The following is a 22,730-nucleotide window of genomic DNA, read 5'->3' as shown; positions in this document are numbered from 1 at the left end:
ACTTCCTACGATAGCTGTACAAATTAGCAGAATAGCTGATGCTTTAAAAGAGATTCGGGTACTATATTCTTTAAATACGACTTAAACCCTGTAATATTGGGAAAAAGATTTGTTGCAGTAGGAGTAGAAATTAGTAGAAAAGTTAATATTTGAAAAGAGATTCAGGTACTGTAAGTCTTAAATTTAGTTTATGCCTCATTCCTCGATTGCAGTAGAAACTAGCAGTAAGAAAGCTAATATTTTGAAAGAAAGTAAATTTTACAATACAGAATATTTTAGAGATTTTAGTATACTTCTTTTAAAACTTTGTCTCTGACTAATTTTTTGGGGGGGGGGGGGTTGATTGTTTTTAGTCCAGTGGGACTTTGTTTCTGAGGGACTATTGTTTCCGTTTTGCGATTTTTCTTAGAATCACTCTGAATGGCTGTTTCACTTTTCATACGGTTGCCACCAAATACTATCGCCCTGTATTATATTTTAAGAAATTAAATAATGAAGAATATAAGCATAAGTGTATGCAAGTTTCTCACATTGTGATAAAAAGCCATCCAAATTTGAATGACGTAATTCTACTGCGAATATGGGCATCTGGAAGCCGAAATTTGTTTTAATATGGATTTCAAATTTTGTAAAATTTTAACGAATTTCTGATTAAAAAACTCATGGATTTGAAAGCGAGCAACGGCAACGCTGTTCAAAAAAAAAAAAAAAAAAATTATCTCCTGTGCTTGAGTCTGTGTATCGGAAATTCTAAAGATATGCTCAATTTAAAATTATTTTGCGATATTACTCTTGAACTGAATTTTATGGTTTAAGTGCGAAGAAAATGATACTTAATAAATAAAGGTAACACACAAAATGTTAAAAAACGCCCCTTTAGACGTAATTTAAAATCTGCAACCTTTCAGATTTTCTTTTCTATTTACTTATTCTTATTTTATTTTTTCCTCTCCTACCACCCAAGAGAGTAAGAGGCGGGATCCTATTAGCTCCTTTAAACTATGTGGGAACCGCTGACTTCTTTAAATTCAGGTAAGCCTATTTAAAAAGGCTTAAGGCAAATTAAAAATATATTACATAAATAAACAAATAAAAATTAAAGCCGTTATTAAAAGTAAGCTAAGAATAAATTAAATAATTTTTAAAAGAAAAATGAAAACGGAAAAGACAATATTTTTGGTCTGTCTTTTCTACCTCTTTAAAATATATTTCTTTCAGATATTTTTAAATTGTGTGCTGCAGAAGAATTATTTAATAATTAATTAATATTAGATTGGTAGTAGAGAATTTCGATGAAAAATACAGAAATGTAAGAATTTGGGGATTGATGTTTTTTACATTTAAGTTATTTTAATGTATTACATTGATTTAGAGAGTTAATGGTATAATAATATCTCTTTAATACTGACGCGGCAACTACAGAAGTCCTAAATCCAGACTGAAATTTTACACTTGAATCATAGAAATTCTCATGAATTCGCAAACGAACTCTGTCAAACTGTTGAAGGAAAAATTTAGTGTTATTGTAATAAGAACTGGGATACGTGCCTCACTTGCCTCAGATGAACAACTAAAAGTGGCAAAGTAAGATACAAATATATGTAAGGTTACTCACATACATGAAGAGTACGAGTTAAACATAATTGAACTACATTGTTATGAAATTGCCAATATGAATGAAAGTATGATAAAATGCCGAAAATGAACATATAACTGGTGTTATATGAAATCGATTTAAGTAAAGGTAACCCAACAATTAGGTTAAGTCGACTAACGGTTTGTATAAGAATAGTACTTTCTCACAGTAAGTCTCTCACAGGACTATTAATCACAATGGTCAAACTAAAATCCTTAGTTCTCTAACAGCCTTTGATATAAATCTCGACAGGTCACGTCTGCTCTCATCCATGGTTAGCTATTATTAACACATTGTCAGCTTGGACTCGAAACTTGACCCTCGTCTGTTTCCCACCAAGTCTTGTAGTCGTTTGCATCTGGGTGTTGTCTCCGCTGCCGTCAGATCACCGCACATCTCGCTGGGTATTTGATAAATAAGCATCGGACGTCGACAAGTATTCTTCCCACATACTTCATTTTAAAAAATAAATTATGAATGTTAACTGCCAACTCTGGAACACATTAAGAAATATCAAAGAATCTTATATTGTAAGCAATTTAGCTTAATGACGAGAAAAATTAATACTATTCATTTATTCTTAAAAAGGCTGAGGTTAAACAGTCATGCGGTTTTCTAAAATTTATTATAACAAATAACCCACTGAAGTTAATTTACGCTTATTATAACTAGCTGTATAGTCGTAAGTTTGCCTAGAAAGCACCATGCTGTAGACATTAGGAGTTCTCTACAGTACACGCAAAATTTTACTACAGTTTTCATTCTTTTATATGCCACCCCAGATAAGGTTAATGTGAGCATTTGTCCATGTGAGCATATTTCTGTGTGAGCTTTTTTCCGTGTGAGCATATTTTTAAATGAGCATTTTTCCATGTGAGCTTTTTTCTATGTGAGCATATTTCTGTGTTGGCTTTTTTATTGTGAGCATTTATACCTGTGAGCATTCTTCTGTGAAAATTTTTCCCGTGGGCTTTTTTACTGTATGATTTTTCTGGTCACCAGCTCTAACTTAGCTATAACAAGCAAGTCCAATGACTGGGGTGTTATGTATTAGGACGAGGGCGCAGTTTTCTAGAGTTTATTGCAGCAAAAGTAGCGAGTAAAGATCCATTGGGAGACTAAGTCTTCTGCTTCATATTTACCTCCTGTCAATCTATACACATAGGCTAAGGGAAGTAATGTTTACAGTCGGAAGATTTAATAGTGAATTTTCAGTTAATTAATGCGAATTAGGGCTCAAATACACGTTTTGACTATTTCTACAGTGATATCTGACTGCTTATGCATGTGTTTGTGTCTGCATGTATGTGACGATTTTATCGCCCACTATAACTTTTCTATGGAAATTTCATTTTTACGTATTTAAGCTTTCTACATTTACATAAAGACTTGATTAGATGTTGAGTAAAACTGAATGAATGGCACTTTACAGAAAGCCCATAACAGTCTTAAATGCAAAGTAGTAATGTACTTAAATGAGAAACTAAATTAAAATATAATCACATTTCAATTTTAATATTTAAGATATATAAATTAAAACAATGTATTAAATTTTAGCTAAAACTGATAAACTGGAAGTGATATTTTACTTGAAGCTTTAGAAATGTATTATAAGATAATCCAGAACTTTTCAAATTTGTTAGTTAAAGTAGGTATCTGCTTGAAAACAATATATTACAATTATAAACATTAAATGTTTTCTTGGAATTATGCTACTAAATGCAACCAGAATAAGCTCTTTATGAACACGAGCTCTGGTTATGAAGCAATTAAATGTATTAGCCTTAGTTCTCGGTTTTGTTTTCTCTTCAATTTTGTGTCTAATCACTTTTGAAATAAAAGGATGCTGCCATCAAATGCTATCGCTATTTAGTACCTTCAAATAAATGCATAGCAATACTTAACACCTACTGCGAATTTTAAAGAGATATAATGTGAAGTCATTGATTTGTGATTCCGAAACACTATATGCCTATACTTTCAAATCATATAGATGAATAGATGTGTACACAAGCACATATAGTTATTATTGCACACTGTATGGGAGAATGAGTTACATTATTTATAATTAGCCTTGAGCCATGAAGTTTATAAACAAGTCAGATTTCATTTACGAACAATCGATCGGAAGTGATAAGCTTAAGCTCGAGCGTGATATATAAAGCTCGTTGCTATTCCACCAATTCCATGTTGAAACAGAGAGTGAGGTGGGAGGTCTTGCGCTGACCACATCAGATTTTTTTATTAGCTTTTATTTAGTTCACTCACGGTTTTTGTGGATATGGTCAAACGTTATCATAAATTTTTTAATCAGTTTTTGAAATTTCAATATCCAAAAATGTATTTGCTATAAAGTTTTGTATAAAGTTTGCTGTAAAGTTTCGTAGATTATAAAATAAACTCTTAGCCTTCTTTTATAATACGAATGATAAATTTTTTAATCAGTTTTTGAAATTTCAATATCCAAAAATGTATTTGCTATAAAGTTTTGTATAAAGTTTGCTGTAAAGTTTCGTAGATTATAAAATAAACTCTTAGCCTTCTTTTATAATACGAATGATAAATTTTATTTATTGAGCGATTTTTTACCCCCCCCCCCTTTTTTTTTTTTTTTTTTTTTTTTTTAATGCTGCAGGTTTTTAAGCAGAAAAGGAAATTGATCTGGGGTTCCTCTTCGGTGTCACGTGATTCGTTTGGAGTTCCCAAAATGTGATGTCATTATATCTCCCATTATTTATCATGCTTTTGTAGGCAGTAAACCCTTGCGGACGCGGATTTTCGGAACGCAGTTTTGCATATATGCGTCATCTTAATTGTTTCCATTTAATTTGTCCAGCCCTAGAATTTCCGTTATACTTCCGTTATACATCTTCCATGAACACTGAATACTTGTTGACAAAAACTCTAGCCGGAAGTTAAAGGCAGAAAGTTAAAGGAAATGAAGCCAAAGAAATCGTACGTATTATAAAAGCAAATTGCAGCGAAGGGTTTTTAGATATAGAAGTTAAAGAATTAATCGAGAAATGACGAATGAAGAAGTGGACGATCTTATAACACCAGCAGACACTGAAAGCAATGATAATGAAGTAGATAAAGTTGAATGAATTATTAAAAGAGACACAGAAACTGCTTAATTTTGCAATGGAGATGAAAGCAAATGAATGTTTGTGTATTCTTACTGGGGATTTTAAGGTGGTGTTCTCTGGTAAGTGGGCAGATGGTAAGATAATGGTCTGGGGTACTAACTTCTCCACAGACACAGAGATAGGTGTTGCTGACGCTTTGTGTATTAAAATATTCAGGAAGCGGACTATGTCCCGTAATAAATCTTGTTAACTGCGGGGAAACTGATACTGCGTTTGTCGTCTATTTGGTGACATGCAATATTCACATTCATCCCACTCTGTTTGCCATTTGATTTATGCCTTGCGTTTCAGTTGCTTCTTCAAGTATGAGCGTGGCCATAATGCTGGTTGAGGATAATGAAAACTTCCTGATGCTGCTTGCTAAGTGATGTACTGGATAAATGTGGAAATAGCTACTGTTTCTGCCTAAAACATGGAGTCATTATCATTTAGTCGCTGCTTCTAAACATGTTAGGCTTCGTCTCCATGCTGAATAATTAGTGCGCTGCCAGCTTTGTCTTCCATACGTGAGCCATCCCGTGTATATAGCCGGAGTGCTGTTGCTGGGGGTGTTTATAAGGTTTACAATTAGCAGTGGCACATTATCAAAGGAGAAAAAATTTGATTAAATTATTATTCTTAGGGTACTTCTTTAAGACTGACATCCACGGATGGAGTTAGTCTAACCCTCGCGGGTACCTTGAAAACAGGTGCTCCCCTTTCGGCAAGGCGCAAAAGCACGAAAAATGCATGTCGTTATGAAGCTCAGTATCACGAGGAACGTAGTCATCGTCAAGGCTGCCTAGATACCCATGTGAGGGTCTTGCAGAAAGGTCACAAAATTGCATAAAGCTGTCGGCGCCTTTTCAGACTGACCATCGATCGCCAAGGCACAAAGGTGCACTGTCATAAAAGTAGAGATAAGCCAGCCATCTCGCAAAGTTCATTTATCGTGAAGAAGCAATCGTCCTCGATCGCGCATTCAGGTCTTTATTTTGTGGTACCGGCATCTTTTTAGCATTTTATAAAATCGTCCGTTGGCGGGAAATGAAAAATCTTTTCTTTTATGGAGTAAAGAATTAGATCCAACATTTATGAATTTGCGACGAGCTAACGACGGTGGGGTTAAGATGTTCAATATAATAGGATTACCAGTAGCTTATCTTTCGATATTTTAAGAGTATCATTAAATTTTTTTCTTCCCGTTTATTTACTTATTATCCGGGGGGGGGAGTGTTTTTTCCTGTGCGTGAATTACAATTAATGTTATGATTAATGTTTCATTTATTTAAACCATCCGTATCAGGTCACAAAGCAGCATCATAGGCGCTAGTGCCTTGGAAAATTTTCCAAATTCCCGACACCCCCGTCTACTGCTGTCTTAGAGATACACAATTACATTATTATGGTTTAAAAAGCCCCTCCCAGCGAGAATCGTTATAGACATAGAAAAGACAGTTACATATTATCGAAACCGATTTCTAAGTGGCCGCGTTGATCATGTTCCGCAGATGAGTTGTCAATCTTATCAATATCGGTTTCATGTCATGTTCAACAGAGAATCTATCGATCCTATCAGTGTCGGATCTGTGTCATGTTCAGCAGAGAAGCTGTCCATCCTAGCAATGTCGAATTTGTGCCATGTCCAGCAGAAAAACTGTGGATTCTGTCATAAGATACATGCTACTAAGTGGGGCATTCCGAATGAGAAAGAAAAGCAAAGCATTGTAATTATGCAAGCGTAATGTATCTTAATCAATTATTAAATTTTTATGAGTATTGTTCTCATAATTATAAAAAGATAAGAATGTCGTCTTGTAAATTTTTGAAGTTTAATCTTGGTTATGAAATAGCTCATTACTTTATGGAAAAGAAATTCACAAAATATATAATTTTGAGAGAATGTAATGAATGACCTTTACAGAGGCTCCTTATCCAGTAAAATTTATCCTGGTATTTCAATCATCATATTTAAAAAAAAATTAGCTTACTTTCCGGTACTTGTGAAAAAGGAAAAAAATGTAAATTATATTATTATAGCAAAATCATCCGTCTGCTCTCAAAAAAAGAAAAAAACATTTTAATTGTTATTAAAATTAAACGGAATTTTATTAGGGAAAATGTTTGATATGTTTTTAATTAAATATTTCCCTAATAAAATATTCTTACTTAAATTAAAAGTATAAATCATAGAAAAAAATCCTAAAGCTTTTAGATTTTATATTACGTCCAAAGGGGCGTTTTTTCATTTGCATACACGTACACGTTTCGAGAGTGCTTGGGCTAATGTTCCTTTGGGCTAAAAATATTTAAAAACAGCTTATCTTTAGAATTTCCGATAGATAATATCGCGCGTTAGAGATAATTTTTTTTTTTTTTTCCCCGTACAATGTTGCCATTGCTCTCTTTTAAATCGTTGAATCTGTTAATCAAAAATTTGTTAAAGTTTTATAAAATTTGAAATACACAACAAAACAAATTCAAAATTCGGACTTTTAGGTGTCCATATTCAGGTGGAGGATTACGTTATTCAGAATTTGATGACTCTAGCTTACAGTTGTTTTTTCAAGATGAGAAAAACATGCATAGATTTTTCATTGTTTAGTTTCTTTAAATATAATACAAGGCGATAATATTGGTGGCAACAATTTGAAAAGTGATTCAGAATTTTACAGTGATTCAACGTAAAAATCCCGTTTTGCACTAATAGCCCATCTAGGCTAACGCTCCTTTGGGCAAATAACTGAATGCATAATGATTTATATATATTTTTATACTTAATACATATGTTTTGTTCAATTTTCTGTATGTAAAATTTCTATGATCATCTGAACTATTATCGTTATTTACGAAATTGAAATGTTCGTTCGTCGGTTTTCTTTGCAATAGAGATAAAAAGAACTCTTTAAAGCTAGTTTCTAAAGTAACTTACGCCACATGATGTCACTGTGACGTCAAAAGCTCTTGTTATGTCTAGAAGAGGTCAGAAAAAGAACCGTTGCGCGGTAGATTTCAACTGAAAAAATATTACGCACATTTTCTGCAATAGATGGCGCAACAATTCCATAGGCTATCAGAACGGTTAAATTCGGTTTGAGTCAAGGTTTCTGGTATCGTTTTCGTGTTTTCCGTTCGTTTCAGAACGCGTTGCGCCATTTAAAGAGTTTGTATATAGATATGTTTGTCATTTTCCGTTACTTAAAAGAAATTAATTCGCAGAAAAACTCGCATACTCTCACAAATCTTTTAAATAAGGCATCTAAAAAAGCTCAGTGCTTCTTCCGAAACCAAAAATACATTTATTTTAAACGTTCTACGAATACTGATATGTGAATTTTTTATACCTTAAGTTTTTTCTAAAATTTCATGATTTGGTTTTTCATAACTTTGCCTTGTTTTACAAAACTATGCAAATATTAGAAACTAAAAATTTTAGCATTTTTTTTTTTTTTTTTTTTTTTTGTGTGTGTGTGTGTGTGTGTGTGTGTTTAATTTATTGCAAGTTCCTAGTTGTTAAATAGAATAAAAGAAATCTTTTTATTAAGAAACTGAAAAAAAATCAAGTATTTATAATTACCTTTCTATTTGTGTTTTTATCTGGTACATTGTTCGAACAGAACAAATACGGACAAGAAAGGGGGTAGTACATGTATTCACTACTTAAAAAAATAAAACGTAGTGATAAATCGTTTCTTACTTCTTGAAATTAACAAAAAAAATTCAAAAAGGAGCAGAATAGGATCTATAAATAAAACGCTCGTAAAAGGAGATTCCCTATTTCAAGCTGCGTTTCCCCGAATCGTTCAGTAGACTCGACCATTCACTCCAGCCAATAGGAGCGCTTACATGAGCACGTGACACTGAAGAGAAGCGTCACGAACGCAGACGACGTGAAGACAGTGGGGAAAGCAGACTGTTGCCAGAGTTCAGCGAAAATTTCTTCGTTTTCCCGTACTCCGCGCTGACTAATCACCTGTTTTTTACGGGACTGATTTTGTTTTGGATTATTTTTTCCTAGTTGCACTGACAATATTTTCATTAGTGATTCATAATATTTGTTTTTTGAACGTGCTACACATTTTTGGATTATGAAATTACAATTACGATGAATTATTCGATATTTACATGTCATCAAATATGCTATGACTCCGTGCTGTGAATTTTTCGATTTCAAATCAGCAGAAATCTACCATATAATCGAATGATGCCTGTACATCAATTTCCAGAGGTAATTTTTGTTATTTCATTTGCTCTAACATTGCTCATTAAAAAAATAAAAGTTTTTCTATACTAGTTTATAGAATGAAAACTAATCTGTAAACGCCAGTGACTGTTTACATTATAATGTTCTCACATTCATGTGCATATTTTCTTCCAACTAATTTTAATATGTATCTTTAAAAATGCTTATATTAATCTATAACAAGTCAATAAAGTTAGCTTGTGTAGCAGTGCAATTGTAATTTTAAGTTTCTGGGAGGGGAAAAACGTTGTGTTTATTGTAATCTAAAATTTTATAATAGTCATTTGTCAGGAGGGCTGGGCCATTATTTCAGTAGAATTAATATTGCGTAAAAATGATTTATTTTATCAAGCAGTTTTATGAATTTTATATTTATAGAATATAAATATTAGAAGTGCGGAAATGTCAAAACTTTATGAATAACCACTAACAGAAATTCTCTGTAGTATATATTAAACAACTGCTTGTCCTATACAAATTAAAAAGACTGAGAATGAAACTTTTAACTCAGAAAGTGCTGCTTAGGTTTGTCTGAAATGGCTGTAAATATATGCAAATTGAGAGGTATTCTGTAACAGTAACTATTAATTTCCTTACGAGCTAAGAATTCTCAGAGTTGTTGTCTATTAATATTACGTAAATAAGCTTTAATTTTTATTATTATTTTTATTTTTTATATATTCCATTGGGTACTTTGTAAATTAAGGCTACAAATCATGCATGAGGATAATGCTAATTTAAAGAAAGGGGAAAAAATTAACAATTTCCTGAATATCAGAATTAAATAATTATATTCCATCAATTAATTATTTTACGTACTTTTGACTGTAGTCGAAGCTATTTAATTATTTTCATACTGTTTACATAGTACACAAAAACATACGATGTAATTATTTTTTATAATTTAAGAATTAATTACTTTTTGTATTTAAATAATTAATGAATTATTCGGTATTGGAAACACATTGAACTATTTTTTGTAACAAATATATGAACAATTAATTATAATTTACTAAAAAACTGCAAGTTTAAATAATTAATTAGTCATATTTAGTGCTATAAAAATCTGGAATTTTAGCATAATTTGACTGGATTATTGTTTTTCTAATTGACTCAAATTCGTATTTCTTATAAGATGGGGTAAATATGAAAATTTTTATCTTAGCTTTCGAATGTGGAACTTGTCTGCTTGCGAACTTCATTCGCCGGTTGCAGCTAAAAGGTGGCGCAAGCTGTATTGGTGGGAACGATTTGCTGGAATGTCGATTCACGTTGCATAGCGACGGTGTTATATTTCAAAATTAAGTTGTAGTTGTTATAACGGTACGCAGCCTTAAAATTCGCTTAAGCAGTTTTCGTTCATGAACGATTTTTAAATGTAAAAGAGAAAAGTATTGAGAGTTGCATTTTTATTCTCGATGTTTATAATATAGTAGTGTAGTTGGATTCGAAGTAGTGGGGCGAATGCAAAAAATATCTATTGATTGTTTGAAAATTTTTTAATAATTTAGGATATATCGCTTTGAATTTAACATTATGCAGTTTTAAAAGGTTTCACCACATATAAAAATTTATAAAGTAATGCTGTGAAGTTTGGTGATGAGTATGTGATGTGTGTATATGACGTATGTATATACGTTAAATTCGTTTTTCATCACCAAGCGTAACTACTAATAAAATTGTACTTTATTTGCTATAATTAATGTGATTTGGGAAAGCCTATGACTTAAATTATACCATAAATTGTTACTTTAAAAATAGCTGTCATTTAGATAATAGTAAGGCTTGTATGGTAATAAAGAATCATGATAGAAATTACCAAGCCCGAAATTGCGTATGATTTATTTTGGGAAGTAATGAATAAATAGTATTAGACATTGTAATGAGGGGAAAAAAGTATTCGTTAAAGATGTGCAAGTATATAAAGTTGTGACAGATAATTCGAAAAATTAAGTTTTTTTATTATTTTATTTTTACATGGAGAGAAAAAAGTGCAAGACATCCTAGCATTCTCCCATTGTTATTTCAGAATTACGCGATTTTATTTTTATTTATTTAGCCCAAAGGAGCATTAACCTAGTTGGGTTATTAGTCTCGAAATGGCATTCAGCGTCGGATGCTTATAAATAGAGTATCACATTTTAAATTTTAGCCACTAAATGTTATAGCCCTGTGTTATATTTAAAGAAATTAAATAATAAAGCATCTGCATTATTGTATGTATTTTTCTCGCACTGCGAAAAAACGACGGTACCTAGAGCCGTCAAATTTTGAATAACGTAATCCTCCACCCAAACATGGGAACCTGAACACCTTAATTTTCAATTTCGAATTTGTTTTATTATCTATTTCATATATTGTAAAACTTTAACGAATTTTTCGTTAACGAATTCAACGATTTCAAAACGAGCAATGGCAGCACTGTACGGAAAAAAACAAATTACGTCCAGCGCGCAAAATTGTCTATCGGAAATTCTAAACGTGGCTGTTTTGCGATATTGCTGTTGACTTGAATGTTATGTGCTTTAAGTGCGAAGCACATGATATTTAATAAATAAAGGTAACACACAAAATGTTTAAAAAAAAAAAAAAAACCGCCGCTTTGGACGTTTTTAAAATTTATTTTCCCGATATATTTGATAAGATAACGCTTTTAATACTTAATACAAGTATTATGTTTGAAGTGACAGTATACTTTGATAAGTTAAAAACAGTTACAAAATAATATTAGGTAATAATAATCTGTAGTTCTAAATACTGATTGATGTGAGAAAGAAATAAAAACCGAAGTAAAAGATACTGTAATTATATTATTAATGGATTTAACATTTCGTGTAAAGAGAATGTTTCTGTATAAATTATTTTTATGCATAATTATTGATATATTTGAATATAAATTATCATGACCTGGATTTTATAAATAATTTAAAGTGTCGTAGGTAAAACAACATTTTCAGTTTATTATTTCAAAAGAGCCATTACTCTCGAAACACCCCACGATTTCGCGTTGTTTCACTTTTTATTGGAGTGTGTTGCCATTCGGCAAAACATAAATATTATTCTTTCATACATTATTTGTCTGTTTGTAATCAACAAACTAAACTATATAAAAGAATTAGCTTCAGTTCATAAGAGCATTACTTTTTTGCGTTTTGATAGGATTGATTTCAATAAAAATCCATTAATTCATGATATAGCTAATTAAAAACATTAAATATTTTTGTAGAATTACACTGTATATGTAATTCTGCAAAAATATTTAATGTAATAAAAAGATGTAATATACATTATATTACTCTTTTTATAAAATTACATTTTCCCTTTTTAAATATGCAGAAGATATATAACGTTCCCATATTAATTTAAAATGCGTTTTTATCTAATATTCTATAAAATAGTCCGCTATCATCTGTGCAATAATACAAAAATTTTGATAAAAGTGCATGAGTTGGCTGTCAGTTCAAAGAGGGGAAGTGCTGTTGCCAAATCTACCAGGTGCAAAATGCTTTTGCCCAGCAAAATCTTTCAGTGTTCTTAATATTATTGTACCTTGGATGTAAAATTTATTAGCTAATTATCGTTTGCTTTATGAAAAAGCTTAATATTAATTACAGAAGTTTTTAGGACAATTACAAAATTGTCTGTGTGTTTCTTTCTGTTTTTATGTTAACTAATGAGATCTTGTTTTTACTAAATGGCAAAACTGGATATTAATTTTATTTAAAAGGAGAAACGAAACGTATGTATGATTTGCTGTTAATATGAACATTTTTCAGCAAATTTTGGCTCGCAGAATTCAAAATATATACTACAGTTCCAATTTAATATTTATATATCATGCTTATTTGCGAGTAAATATTGTTTTCAGTGTAAAAAAGGAAACTGTTCAGTTTCAGTTTTTTGATGAAATCGAATATAGTACACTATAAAATAGTTTTTTCATTATTGGTCCATAATCAAATGTTTAACAAGAAAGCTTTCCTCTCATCTGATACCGTTCTGACATTCTCGTGCCAATCCTATCTCCGCTATTCGACGATTTTCATCGATCGTTTGGTACAACTCGTCGTCGTCTCTTCTCCCTTGCCTTCTCCGAAAATCGCCGGATCGTGAAATGTCGTTTACGAGAAATTGAATCTGTTCGAGTAATCCCGAATCCATTGAAGACGATAGTGGTGTAACTAGGAGGCAAGAATCTTATCGCCTGCATGTGTTAATGCTTCTTTTCGATAGTTCGCCTGCGACATTCTGGAACCTGCGGTTTAACGGTCCTGTTAGATCCTTGTATGTGCAGTAACAAATGTGATAGAATATTTATATTGTTTGAATACGATTGTTCTCTACTTTTATTTCTTGTATTTTTCGTTTCGTTTTTTTAAATATAGTATTTATCTCTTTTTAACAATATTTATTCAACTTTTCCGATATTTTTAATATAAATTCCTAATTGTTATTATTTGCTTGAGACCCGTTGTGGCTAGGCTTCGACTGGGAAACGAATCTCAATCTACAGATGAGTACGCACGCAACCTTGTGTTTCTGAAAATATCCTTTCATAGTTTGTACCTGCTGTCTAATTTGCACTTGCTCTCAGTATTGAAGTTTTCTTAAGCGATTATCACACAGAATGTTAGGAACAACCAACTATATAGAACAACTTTTCTACCAATTTTACCTCTGGAAGAAATACGCGTGTATATTCTTCCCGTGTACGAAGAGTTGTAGATGGGGACAGCTCTCAGTATTCAGTCTTTCATCCACATGAGAAATAGCTAAATCAACTTTTTCTGTATATGATAATCCTAGAGAAAAGTTGTGCTAAAACTGACTTCACATTTCATCGTTTCTATGTAGAACGGGCGATAAAGTTGCCGCCACATCTTCCATTTGTTCTTGTTTAATTTATTTGATTATGGTAAATCACGCTAGAGTTATCTGCCTAAAGGGGGATGCATTCGTAGAGGACTTTGTAAGGGAAACTCCTTGTATCTGTGTATCTGGAAAAACTACGAAAACGCCCATGCAGATAGTCCATTCCTGGAATCGACCCGAGGTCGAAGCGACTTCACCCTTAGTCCCTGGTGAGCCTCCAACTGTTCTATTTTAATTCGATTTCCTTTAAAAGTTTGCTTCTAGTAAGAATTGAACCCGCAGACATTTTGTCTCCAGGCATGTTCAATGACCAGTGAACTATCAAAGTAATACTGTTTTTTAATTCCTTCTTCATGTAGATTGCTGTAATTTGTACAGTCCTTAGATTGTTTATTTGAAATTACTATATTAATATTTTACCATAAACACAAAAAGTATTCTGTATAAGTAGTGTGGATTTGTGACTTACTTGTGATGACTGTTATCGGAATTATTTATGAAATTGAAGAAATAATGCTTGCAGACAAGCAGCCAGTTTTATACGGCTTTTGACCGCTTTGGCAGTTAATTAGTGATGGGAATTAAATGCCGAAGGAGAAACGGAAATGCTGGGAAATTAAGGATCCGGATTTGATTTCCGTGACCTTTACCGGATCCTGCCACGTTCTCGAGAATTCTTGACAGGTCATCTGACGTGTCCATGACTGCGAATAAGTGGAGGAGAAGCCAATGCTCGCTCTGAGGGAGGTTCGAAAGTGATGATGACGGAAGTGGTTTCTTCCGTTCTATTTTTCGTTGAAGAATATAATGAAAAGTGGATAGAAGAGATTCATTTCAAGAACGTCATGTGAGTTAACGTGTTTGGCAGAAAAGAATGTTTCGCTGATCCAACCCCTCTCGCCAAAAATCACGAATTAGCCATAAATCGTACAATCTTTGAAAGGTGTATGGAAAAATCACCATGCCTTCAGAACTGGATATGATTAAAGTTACAAACAAATAGTATAAGCTTCGTTTCAGTTTTCTTTTTCCGAGTTTTCAAGTACGTGCTTCTTCCAAAAAAGAAAAATTTATTCGAGGTTTTGTATCTGCGCTTGAAGTTTGCTTCGACGTATGAGAGTCTTAACATTTTCATTTGCCAGTGAAGTCAGTTAAGTATTAAGCTATTGTAGGTTATTAGCGTTGTTTGTGCGGCAAAAAATCTTAATAATATCGTAATCTTTTGGTTGAAATGAAAAAATCAGAGAAAGCCACTGACAGTTTCATGTGTAACGAAATGCTTTTTTATCGGGTTTGCTAATGTGTAACAAGACCGTCAGCAAGAGGTTAATAGAAGAACGCTAAATATATCAAAAAGAATGTATGTGACAAATGAGTCCTTTGCTGTGTCTTATTTAAATTTTGGCTGTTAAGCAGTCCATATTCTGTGCCAGGACGTAGCATGATCCTCAACGTAAGGCTTCGCATTTGAAATGAACCAGAAACTGACATACGTAATTGCATATCATCTTTCGGTCGAATCAATTTGCACCTAAATACTGGTGAGAGTTAGTTGTATTTTAATTAAAATTTGAATATATGTCAGTTTGGAATGTTTTCATCAAATAGTAATGGGATATTTTAAGATAATACTCGCAAAAGTATCAAAATCTGATCCTGGAAAAGATCTTCCAGCTTATTAAACGAAATCGTCACCTTAATTAAATCTTAGCTTTGTTAATCGGTAGCGTACGTAAATCTTAGTTAAGATCTAAAGTGTTTTCTTTCCCTTTTCCGCGTGCCTTTGTGGTGTAATAAGAAGCACACTCGAAGCGTATTGGGAAGTTTCCAGCAAGTTCAAAGTTCGAATCCCAGCAAGGGCATTGCGAATTTCTTCGGTTGCTTGACATCGAAATAAACTCTACAATGTTCTATAAATGGTTCTCGTACTAAAAGGTGATGGACGATAATTCGTCGCCATTAAGATTTGGCGATTGGGTCCCCACATCTTCGGTCGCCCTTATAAAAAGTTGGCAGTTTTACGCATGTTAAACCACGGCGCGCACATGGAAATCATGCACCGATTTCTGTGATGCTGTATTAGCGATTTTAATACTCTTCTTGCACACGTACAACTCCTTGTATACCAGCATGAATATAGAATAATAGGCTTCACTTGCATGGTGAATTTTGTATATCGGATTTAGTTTTTAACATTATTTTCATCCTAGACTTCACTTACGTATAATTGTAAAATCATCAAAAACGCAAAACGAGATTATCATGTTTTTATTTGAATAATAGAATCCCGAAGCTATCTGGATATTTTTGTTGTTAATTAATGTAATTAAGCATAGAGTTTTCTACAAAATTTTCTGTTTGATGTCTAGAAAAATTGCTATAATATGCGACCAAAAACTTTTATAAATTTTTTGAATATTAACTTTTAATGCGTATAAATTAAACGATTTTGATATTTCTTCCTCGGTTATGCAAATTGTTATGAGGATAAAATGCAGTCAATTTTTACTTCATCTGGGCTTATTTGTAATAGAGGAAAAGCCCTGAAACTACACTTTAAAAGCTTTCCTTTAGTTAAAAATTATATTAGTGTTTTAGAGGAAGATAAGCTTTTATTTTATTTGCGTATTTAATTGTTTCCTTATAGCATAATGTTTGGAAACAAAGAAAATTGCCAGTAACAGAGAATTATTTTTCTGTCGTATCCAAAAAAAGTAATAATAATAGTAATTACCTTTAAAATGCTTTTATCATCTAGATGTATTGTATTAATAATTATTACATTTATTTTGTACTATTTCATAAAGAAACAAATTGATGGCAAGATAGAAACGCATTTTAAAATTACGTCTAATGCAACTTGGTCCAGGGTTCTATTTCTCCGAGTCCATTCGGAAACGCATATGATGAAATAAAACTGAAATATATAAAAATGATAACATCTTAACCATTGTATGTGTTGAAATCTGCGTCTTGTTTTTGCGTTGTCAGAATTCCTTCTTCGCGAAAAAAAATAAAACCGTACATAGAAATAGAACTCTATTAAATATTAACTACGTATATTAAGTCAAATTTAAAGTAATAACTGTGGTAATTTGTTTTCTCAACATTCATACGTGTTATTTACTTCTGTTAGCAAAGTTCAGCCTTATTCGTATTGAAGTTATGGATTAAATCTGATTTTTGGGGGTATGAAAATAACAGTTAAAAAGCATGAATGAGCCTTCCGTTTCGAGAAACATCTGTTAGTAATTATTCTGGTAGTACGTATAAACGTTAAACCCATTTCTACAAATATTATTTAAAAGTACGAGATTATTTTTGGAATAATTCACATGTATCAAATAATATAATATGAAGAAATAAATAAGATTTTACGCTGCATGAATTGGCAACGGTACTGTATTTTAACGCTTTTGATGGTTCCTAACACGAAGTTGTTATTCATAAGTTCTAGATTGAAACTTTTCGTATTCTAATTCCATGTAACTAATTAAGAAATTTAATGTGCCTTTGAATTGGGAATTTAAAAGTAAAAATTTACATGATAGTTCCAGAATAAAGGAGTTTCCAAAAGTTAAATAGAAAAAATATTTTACGCATAATTTAATTTGCCTTAAAATCCGCTTGCTAGAAAATGTTCCATAGTTGATTTTATTCTAGAACCTTTTAACTGTTGCCATCTTACTGTGCGTAAAACATCCGTTGTAAATGAAATGACGACACTTATACCACTTTGTTTCGTTCAGCTCAAGTACATGTGTTATTATGTTAGCGCTATACTTCAATTGGTAGCAAGTGATATTCCGTAACGTTCTAAATCGTCCATTTACAACAACTCCCTGAGCGCAGTTTAGCGAAGCACAATTGCATTTATTTATTTCTGATTCACCCATTTGTTAGATTTTTATTTATTTATTTGGGAAACAGCGACAGAAACTTTATTAGATTTGTTTATAGCTAAAATGCCTATTTTTGCCATTTAAATGAAATATTCCATGACTTGGAATAGCTTTAATGGTGAGGATTTGTGTGAATTATTATAAATTTTTCCAATAACAATTTTTCTTCGTTCGCTGAGTAGTTTTTAGTTCCTGCGTTTTCTTATGATAATGGTTTCTTGAATTTAGTATTTTGTTATCTACACAGTGGTTTACATTTGTTTTCGGACGCTTGTGTTTTTCAGAGCTAAATATTAGCGAAGTAACTTTTTCTTTCACATATACTATAGATAATTTTTTAAAACGTGCTTGTTTTGAAAAAATTATTCGAAATGGTATTGACAATTGAAAATACATAGTCGGTTATTTTGAATAAAAATTTCATATTTAATGAAAGTAATAGGACATTCAGTGTTTCGTTGGATGTCCGTTAGCATTACACTTTTTATGCGTTTTGCCAGGGATTCAACTTATTCTTTCATTTAAAAATGTTCCATATTGTTCCATTCCTCTAAGAATTATAAGAATTATTTTTAGTAGAGCTTCTGAAGAACTATCATGTTTCCTTATTCTTTTGTCCAACTCAATCCATACATGTTCCATAGGATTTAAGACGGGAGAATATGTAGAAATTTTGATAGCTTCAAAGCAGTTGTATAACCACAAGCAAGCATTTGGGACTATGAGTTTAGGATCGTAATCCAGATGGAACTCGAATGTATTTTGCATTCCAAGTTATATACTTATACTAATCCTCATTATTTTCGATTAGCACTAAATTTCTTATTAGAAACGTCGCCAAACCATTATGGCTGTACTAATCCTTTGCGTAATAGGTTCTTAAATTCGGTTGTCGTCACGTACTAATTCTTCTCTCCTACCCAAATATATTAAATTTTGACATTTCAACAAAATGTAACATTGCTTCAATATGGTAAAACTTTGTTTACTATAAATTTTGCCAACGTCAGACGTATTTTTCATGTTTTCTTGTTGACGAAGAACTTCCTTCTTGCTGATTGCGCATCGTTTTCCATGTGCCCTAAATGACTCTTCTAAAACCTTCAGGGTTAACCTTTACTGCAAACCGTTCTTTTAAATCTGATGAACCTTTTACAATACTAATTTTGGGGTTTTATTTGATTTTTCATAGAATAAATCTGTGATTTCTTGGTATTAGCTTAGAATGTGGTCCAGAGTTCAGTGCATTGTTTTAGAGTTCTACGTAAATTTCATCGTTTTGCAACAGTAAAAATACATAAACGCATTGCGTCAAGATGTTTTTGGCTATTTTAAATATAAAATTAACAAAACGACAACTTTGCGTTTGCCGTAGATTTAGTCAAACTGCTACTAATTTTATGTTTCACTTTGGCGTCTTTCTCTTTTTTTTTTTAATTCGAATACTTTTACCATCTTTCAAAAGACGAATCCTTAAATTTCTAATAGAATTGCACATTAATTTGTAGCATCTTGCCATGTTCACTTCAGATTAGGAAATGTTAATATTTTACTAAAGCAAGTAATCATTTCCAAATACAGACGATAGATAGTTCTTATTATGTATTTTCATTTCAAACACATCATCATAATAAGAAATATTGTCTACTAAAACGTTTCAGCAAAAATTTGGAGTGTTTGAATTATTATGTGAGTTACTGATTTAAAAACATTTTGAAAATAATTATTTTATTTCAAGAAATATTTTGATATCAGTAATATTTTACAATATCAAGGCTTAATATATGTTTAAATGCACCGCTTGAGATCAATGCAAATAAAGTTCAAATATATAAGCGTTCGAAAGCGAGTGTGAGCTACTATAAATGCAATATATATATATATAATATATATATATATATATATATATATATATATATATATTTGTAGAGTCATTAGGTTGTTTTTAAAGCAAGAGAAATGAAAAATGAGCAACGCCGTTGCCGGGAATCGAACCACAGACCTCTGGAACACGCGCCCAGCGTGCAGACCACTACACTACGGAGGCATGCTAAGAAGGCGGGATAAATACCTTATTACTGGTGTTTTTAGGAAACTCAATCTCGAAATCCTGGGTGTGGGGAGAATCGTCATCCACCACTCTTTTAGTTCGGGCGCCACTGTAGAGTCATTAGGTAATTTTTAAAGCAGGAGGTGAACAATGAACAACGCTCTCGTCGGGAATCGAACCACGGACCTCTGGAATGCACGCCCGGCGTGCAGACCACTACACTACGAAGGCATACTAAGAAGGTGGGTGAAATACCTTAAAGTATATGCACTATATAATATATGTAATCTGTATATCTGTATTTATCAGCAGCTGCTGCTAGATATACAGCGGTCTGTTTCTGCTGATTTTAGAAATGGTATGCTTGTAAAGGGAAATCAGTTGCAGATAATAAAATAGACTTGTAACAACATATTTTTTCATATACATTCGTGTATAAATTCTAGTACCAGGACCAGGTTTAGTAACCAGGACAACGTATAAGAAATTTCTTGTTTTTTATTTACAGACAGCAAATGTACGTAGTAATTTAAGCTACTTTGTTCATGAACTATCTATTCGCATGATTCTACGTCATATCTACTGGATGAGCGCCAATGAATTTGCGCGAAACGCAACTTTATTTTGAAAAATTCCGAGATACAATCACTAAGACTACCGCTTCAATTCTATTAAAATAATACTATTAAAATGTCGTCTGGAATATTTTCGAAATTCTTGGCAAAAATGACTTCCGTGTTCCAAAATTAAAGAAATGTGTTGCCACTCGGCAATAAAAGAACTGAGCGATTTAAAAGAAGTGTGTTGCCGCTGCTCGATGTAAAACATTTTTATTTCCCGCTCCTTTTCCTGTTACCATTTGGCGGAGTTAAAGATATTTAATTTTTCTTTCAAATTTAATCTCTCTGTTATTGATTAACAGATTAAGCGATTTAAGAGCATTAAATGCTGTAAACCAATGTAAATAATTAATAAGTGCTTTTTGAAAAATCGTTTATTTATTACTATCTTGTTACAACAGGCTGAATGGGTTTAAGTCTTCGATCTAGTTTATTATAATATGTAATAATAATAATAATAAACGTAATTGCAGGTAATAAAATAATAATGTAAATTTGACGTAAATAAAACGAAAACAAAATGCGCGTTAATTTCTTGTTCTATTTCATTTCTTTTCATAAGCAACTGCATCAATATTATTATTGTAATTACGATGGAGATACTTGTATCGTAAGCATTTGTATAGCTTCACGGTTGGTGGAAGTCGAAACGTAAAGTATCTTTTCTTTTTCAATTATTGAAATGAAGAAATCCTTCATGTGAATTTTTTTTTTTTTTTTTTTCCCCGTCTGAAAGAGACTTAAATTCAACTATCAGTATGATGAGGAGGAGAAAGAGAGAGGCTGACATTTGCACCGTATTTTACTAGCACTGTGGTTTCGAACTGCATACGGGCCAAATGTACTATCTGAAGAAGCTTTTTTAACAAAATTTTTTAATAAATTTGAAATTTTATTTGCTAAATGTTTATCAACATATATGTAACCAGTAATAAAAATGAAGCGTATAAAAATATCCCGACGTATATTTGTGCTGTACTTGAAACCTTATTGCACTTTGTAATTCAAATGTATTGACAGTAATACATATACAAAGTAATACATACATTATATAAATATAATGCATGTATTACAAATGTATTGAATGAATATTGTAAATTAAATTTCAGACTTTTAGTTATATCAAGTAATTCTGATATGTTGAATTAACCGTTAAATAGCTTGTTTTTAGTCTAAAAACAAACAAAATACGAAACTTTCCAAGCGGGACAAAATTTGAAAACAATAGCAACCTAAATTTGAGAACAAAACTTTTCTTACTTCAACAATGGATGGCGTTTCGATTTTGATAAAGTTTGCAATCTTCACGAAAAATTACTAGGAACTATCTTCATCACGAATTGCAGATGTTCGTCGGTCAATCTGGTTCTTTTCGTAGATTTAAATATTACGTTGTCGTGTCTTTTAACAATTTGTAACTATTCGTTATTTTCAGTATTCATGAAAATCTTCGAATTTCGTCATGGATTCATTTTCAATTTGTTGGAATTGACTAATAAATTCATTCTGCTAATAAGCCGTAATGTTCCTTTGAAATATTTTTTAAATATTCATTAAAACCGTCCAATTATAAAGACATTATTTATACATGTACGTGAGAGTTTGAAAGATTTTTTTTTTTCCGCTTTTATGTAGCTCAAAGGAGAGTTTGCTGAGAAGGGCTATGAGTCTCAAAACGGGATTTTGCGTTGTATCAGTATAAAAGTCTGAATCACTTTTCAGATTGTTGTCACCAAATATTATCGCCCTGTATTATTTTTAAGGAAATTACATAATGAAGAAATTTCCATGAATTCCGTTCCCACCGTTGTTTCCGTGGTGGTTACTTCTTAAAATTTGAAACATTCTGTTCTTTATATTAATCTGCTAGAAATATCAGTTTTGCTAAGTTTTCCCTCGATTGGTGATAGGTATAATAACAGAACATAGCAGCAGATGATGAATTATGCACATATTCAATCATCTTCGTGTTTGTGAAACAAAATTATGTTATTATATTCCTTCAGTTTATAAGGTATTTTTCCCGCCTTCTTAGCGAGCCTTCGTGGTGTAGTGGTCTGCACGCTCAGCGCGTAATTGAGAGGTCCGCGGTTCGATTCCCGGGAAAGGCGTTGCTAATTTTTCATCTTGCCTGCTTCCAAAAATACGTAATGTCTCTACAAATTTTAAGACGCCATGCCATGAATTATGAGGTGCAGGCTGCTTCAACCACAAAGAAAAAACTTCTAAGTGACTTCTAGGAAAAATAAAGCGACACCCTAAATGTCTTTGTTATAATGATA

General features: G+C 32.1%; 1 protein-coding gene across 1 annotated transcript in view; it reads left to right on the top strand.

The window, feature by feature from the left end:
* The first annotated feature begins 8,641 nt into the window (after positions 1-8,641).
* The window catches only part of LOC118185658 (uncharacterized), a 52,078-nt gene continuing 37,989 nt past the window's right edge, over positions 8,642-22,730 (top strand). Inside the window, exon 1 of the mRNA XM_035355546.2 lies at positions 8,642-8,989. Within this exon, the coding sequence (XP_035211437.1) occupies positions 8,963-8,989 (27 nt within the window). The 5' untranslated portion in view covers positions 8,642-8,962. The remainder of the gene's footprint in view (positions 8,990-22,730) is intronic.

The sequence above is a fragment of the Stegodyphus dumicola genome, chromosome 7, assembly GCF_044657685.1.
Source record: "Stegodyphus dumicola isolate Sdum_Otavi_A_Nest chromosome 7, ASM4465768v1".
In the NCBI taxonomy this organism is placed as follows: Eukaryota; Metazoa; Arthropoda; class Arachnida; order Araneae; family Eresidae; genus Stegodyphus; species Stegodyphus dumicola.
Note: the sequence above shows the minus strand (reverse complement) of the source record. Positions and strands in the feature narration are given on the sequence as shown.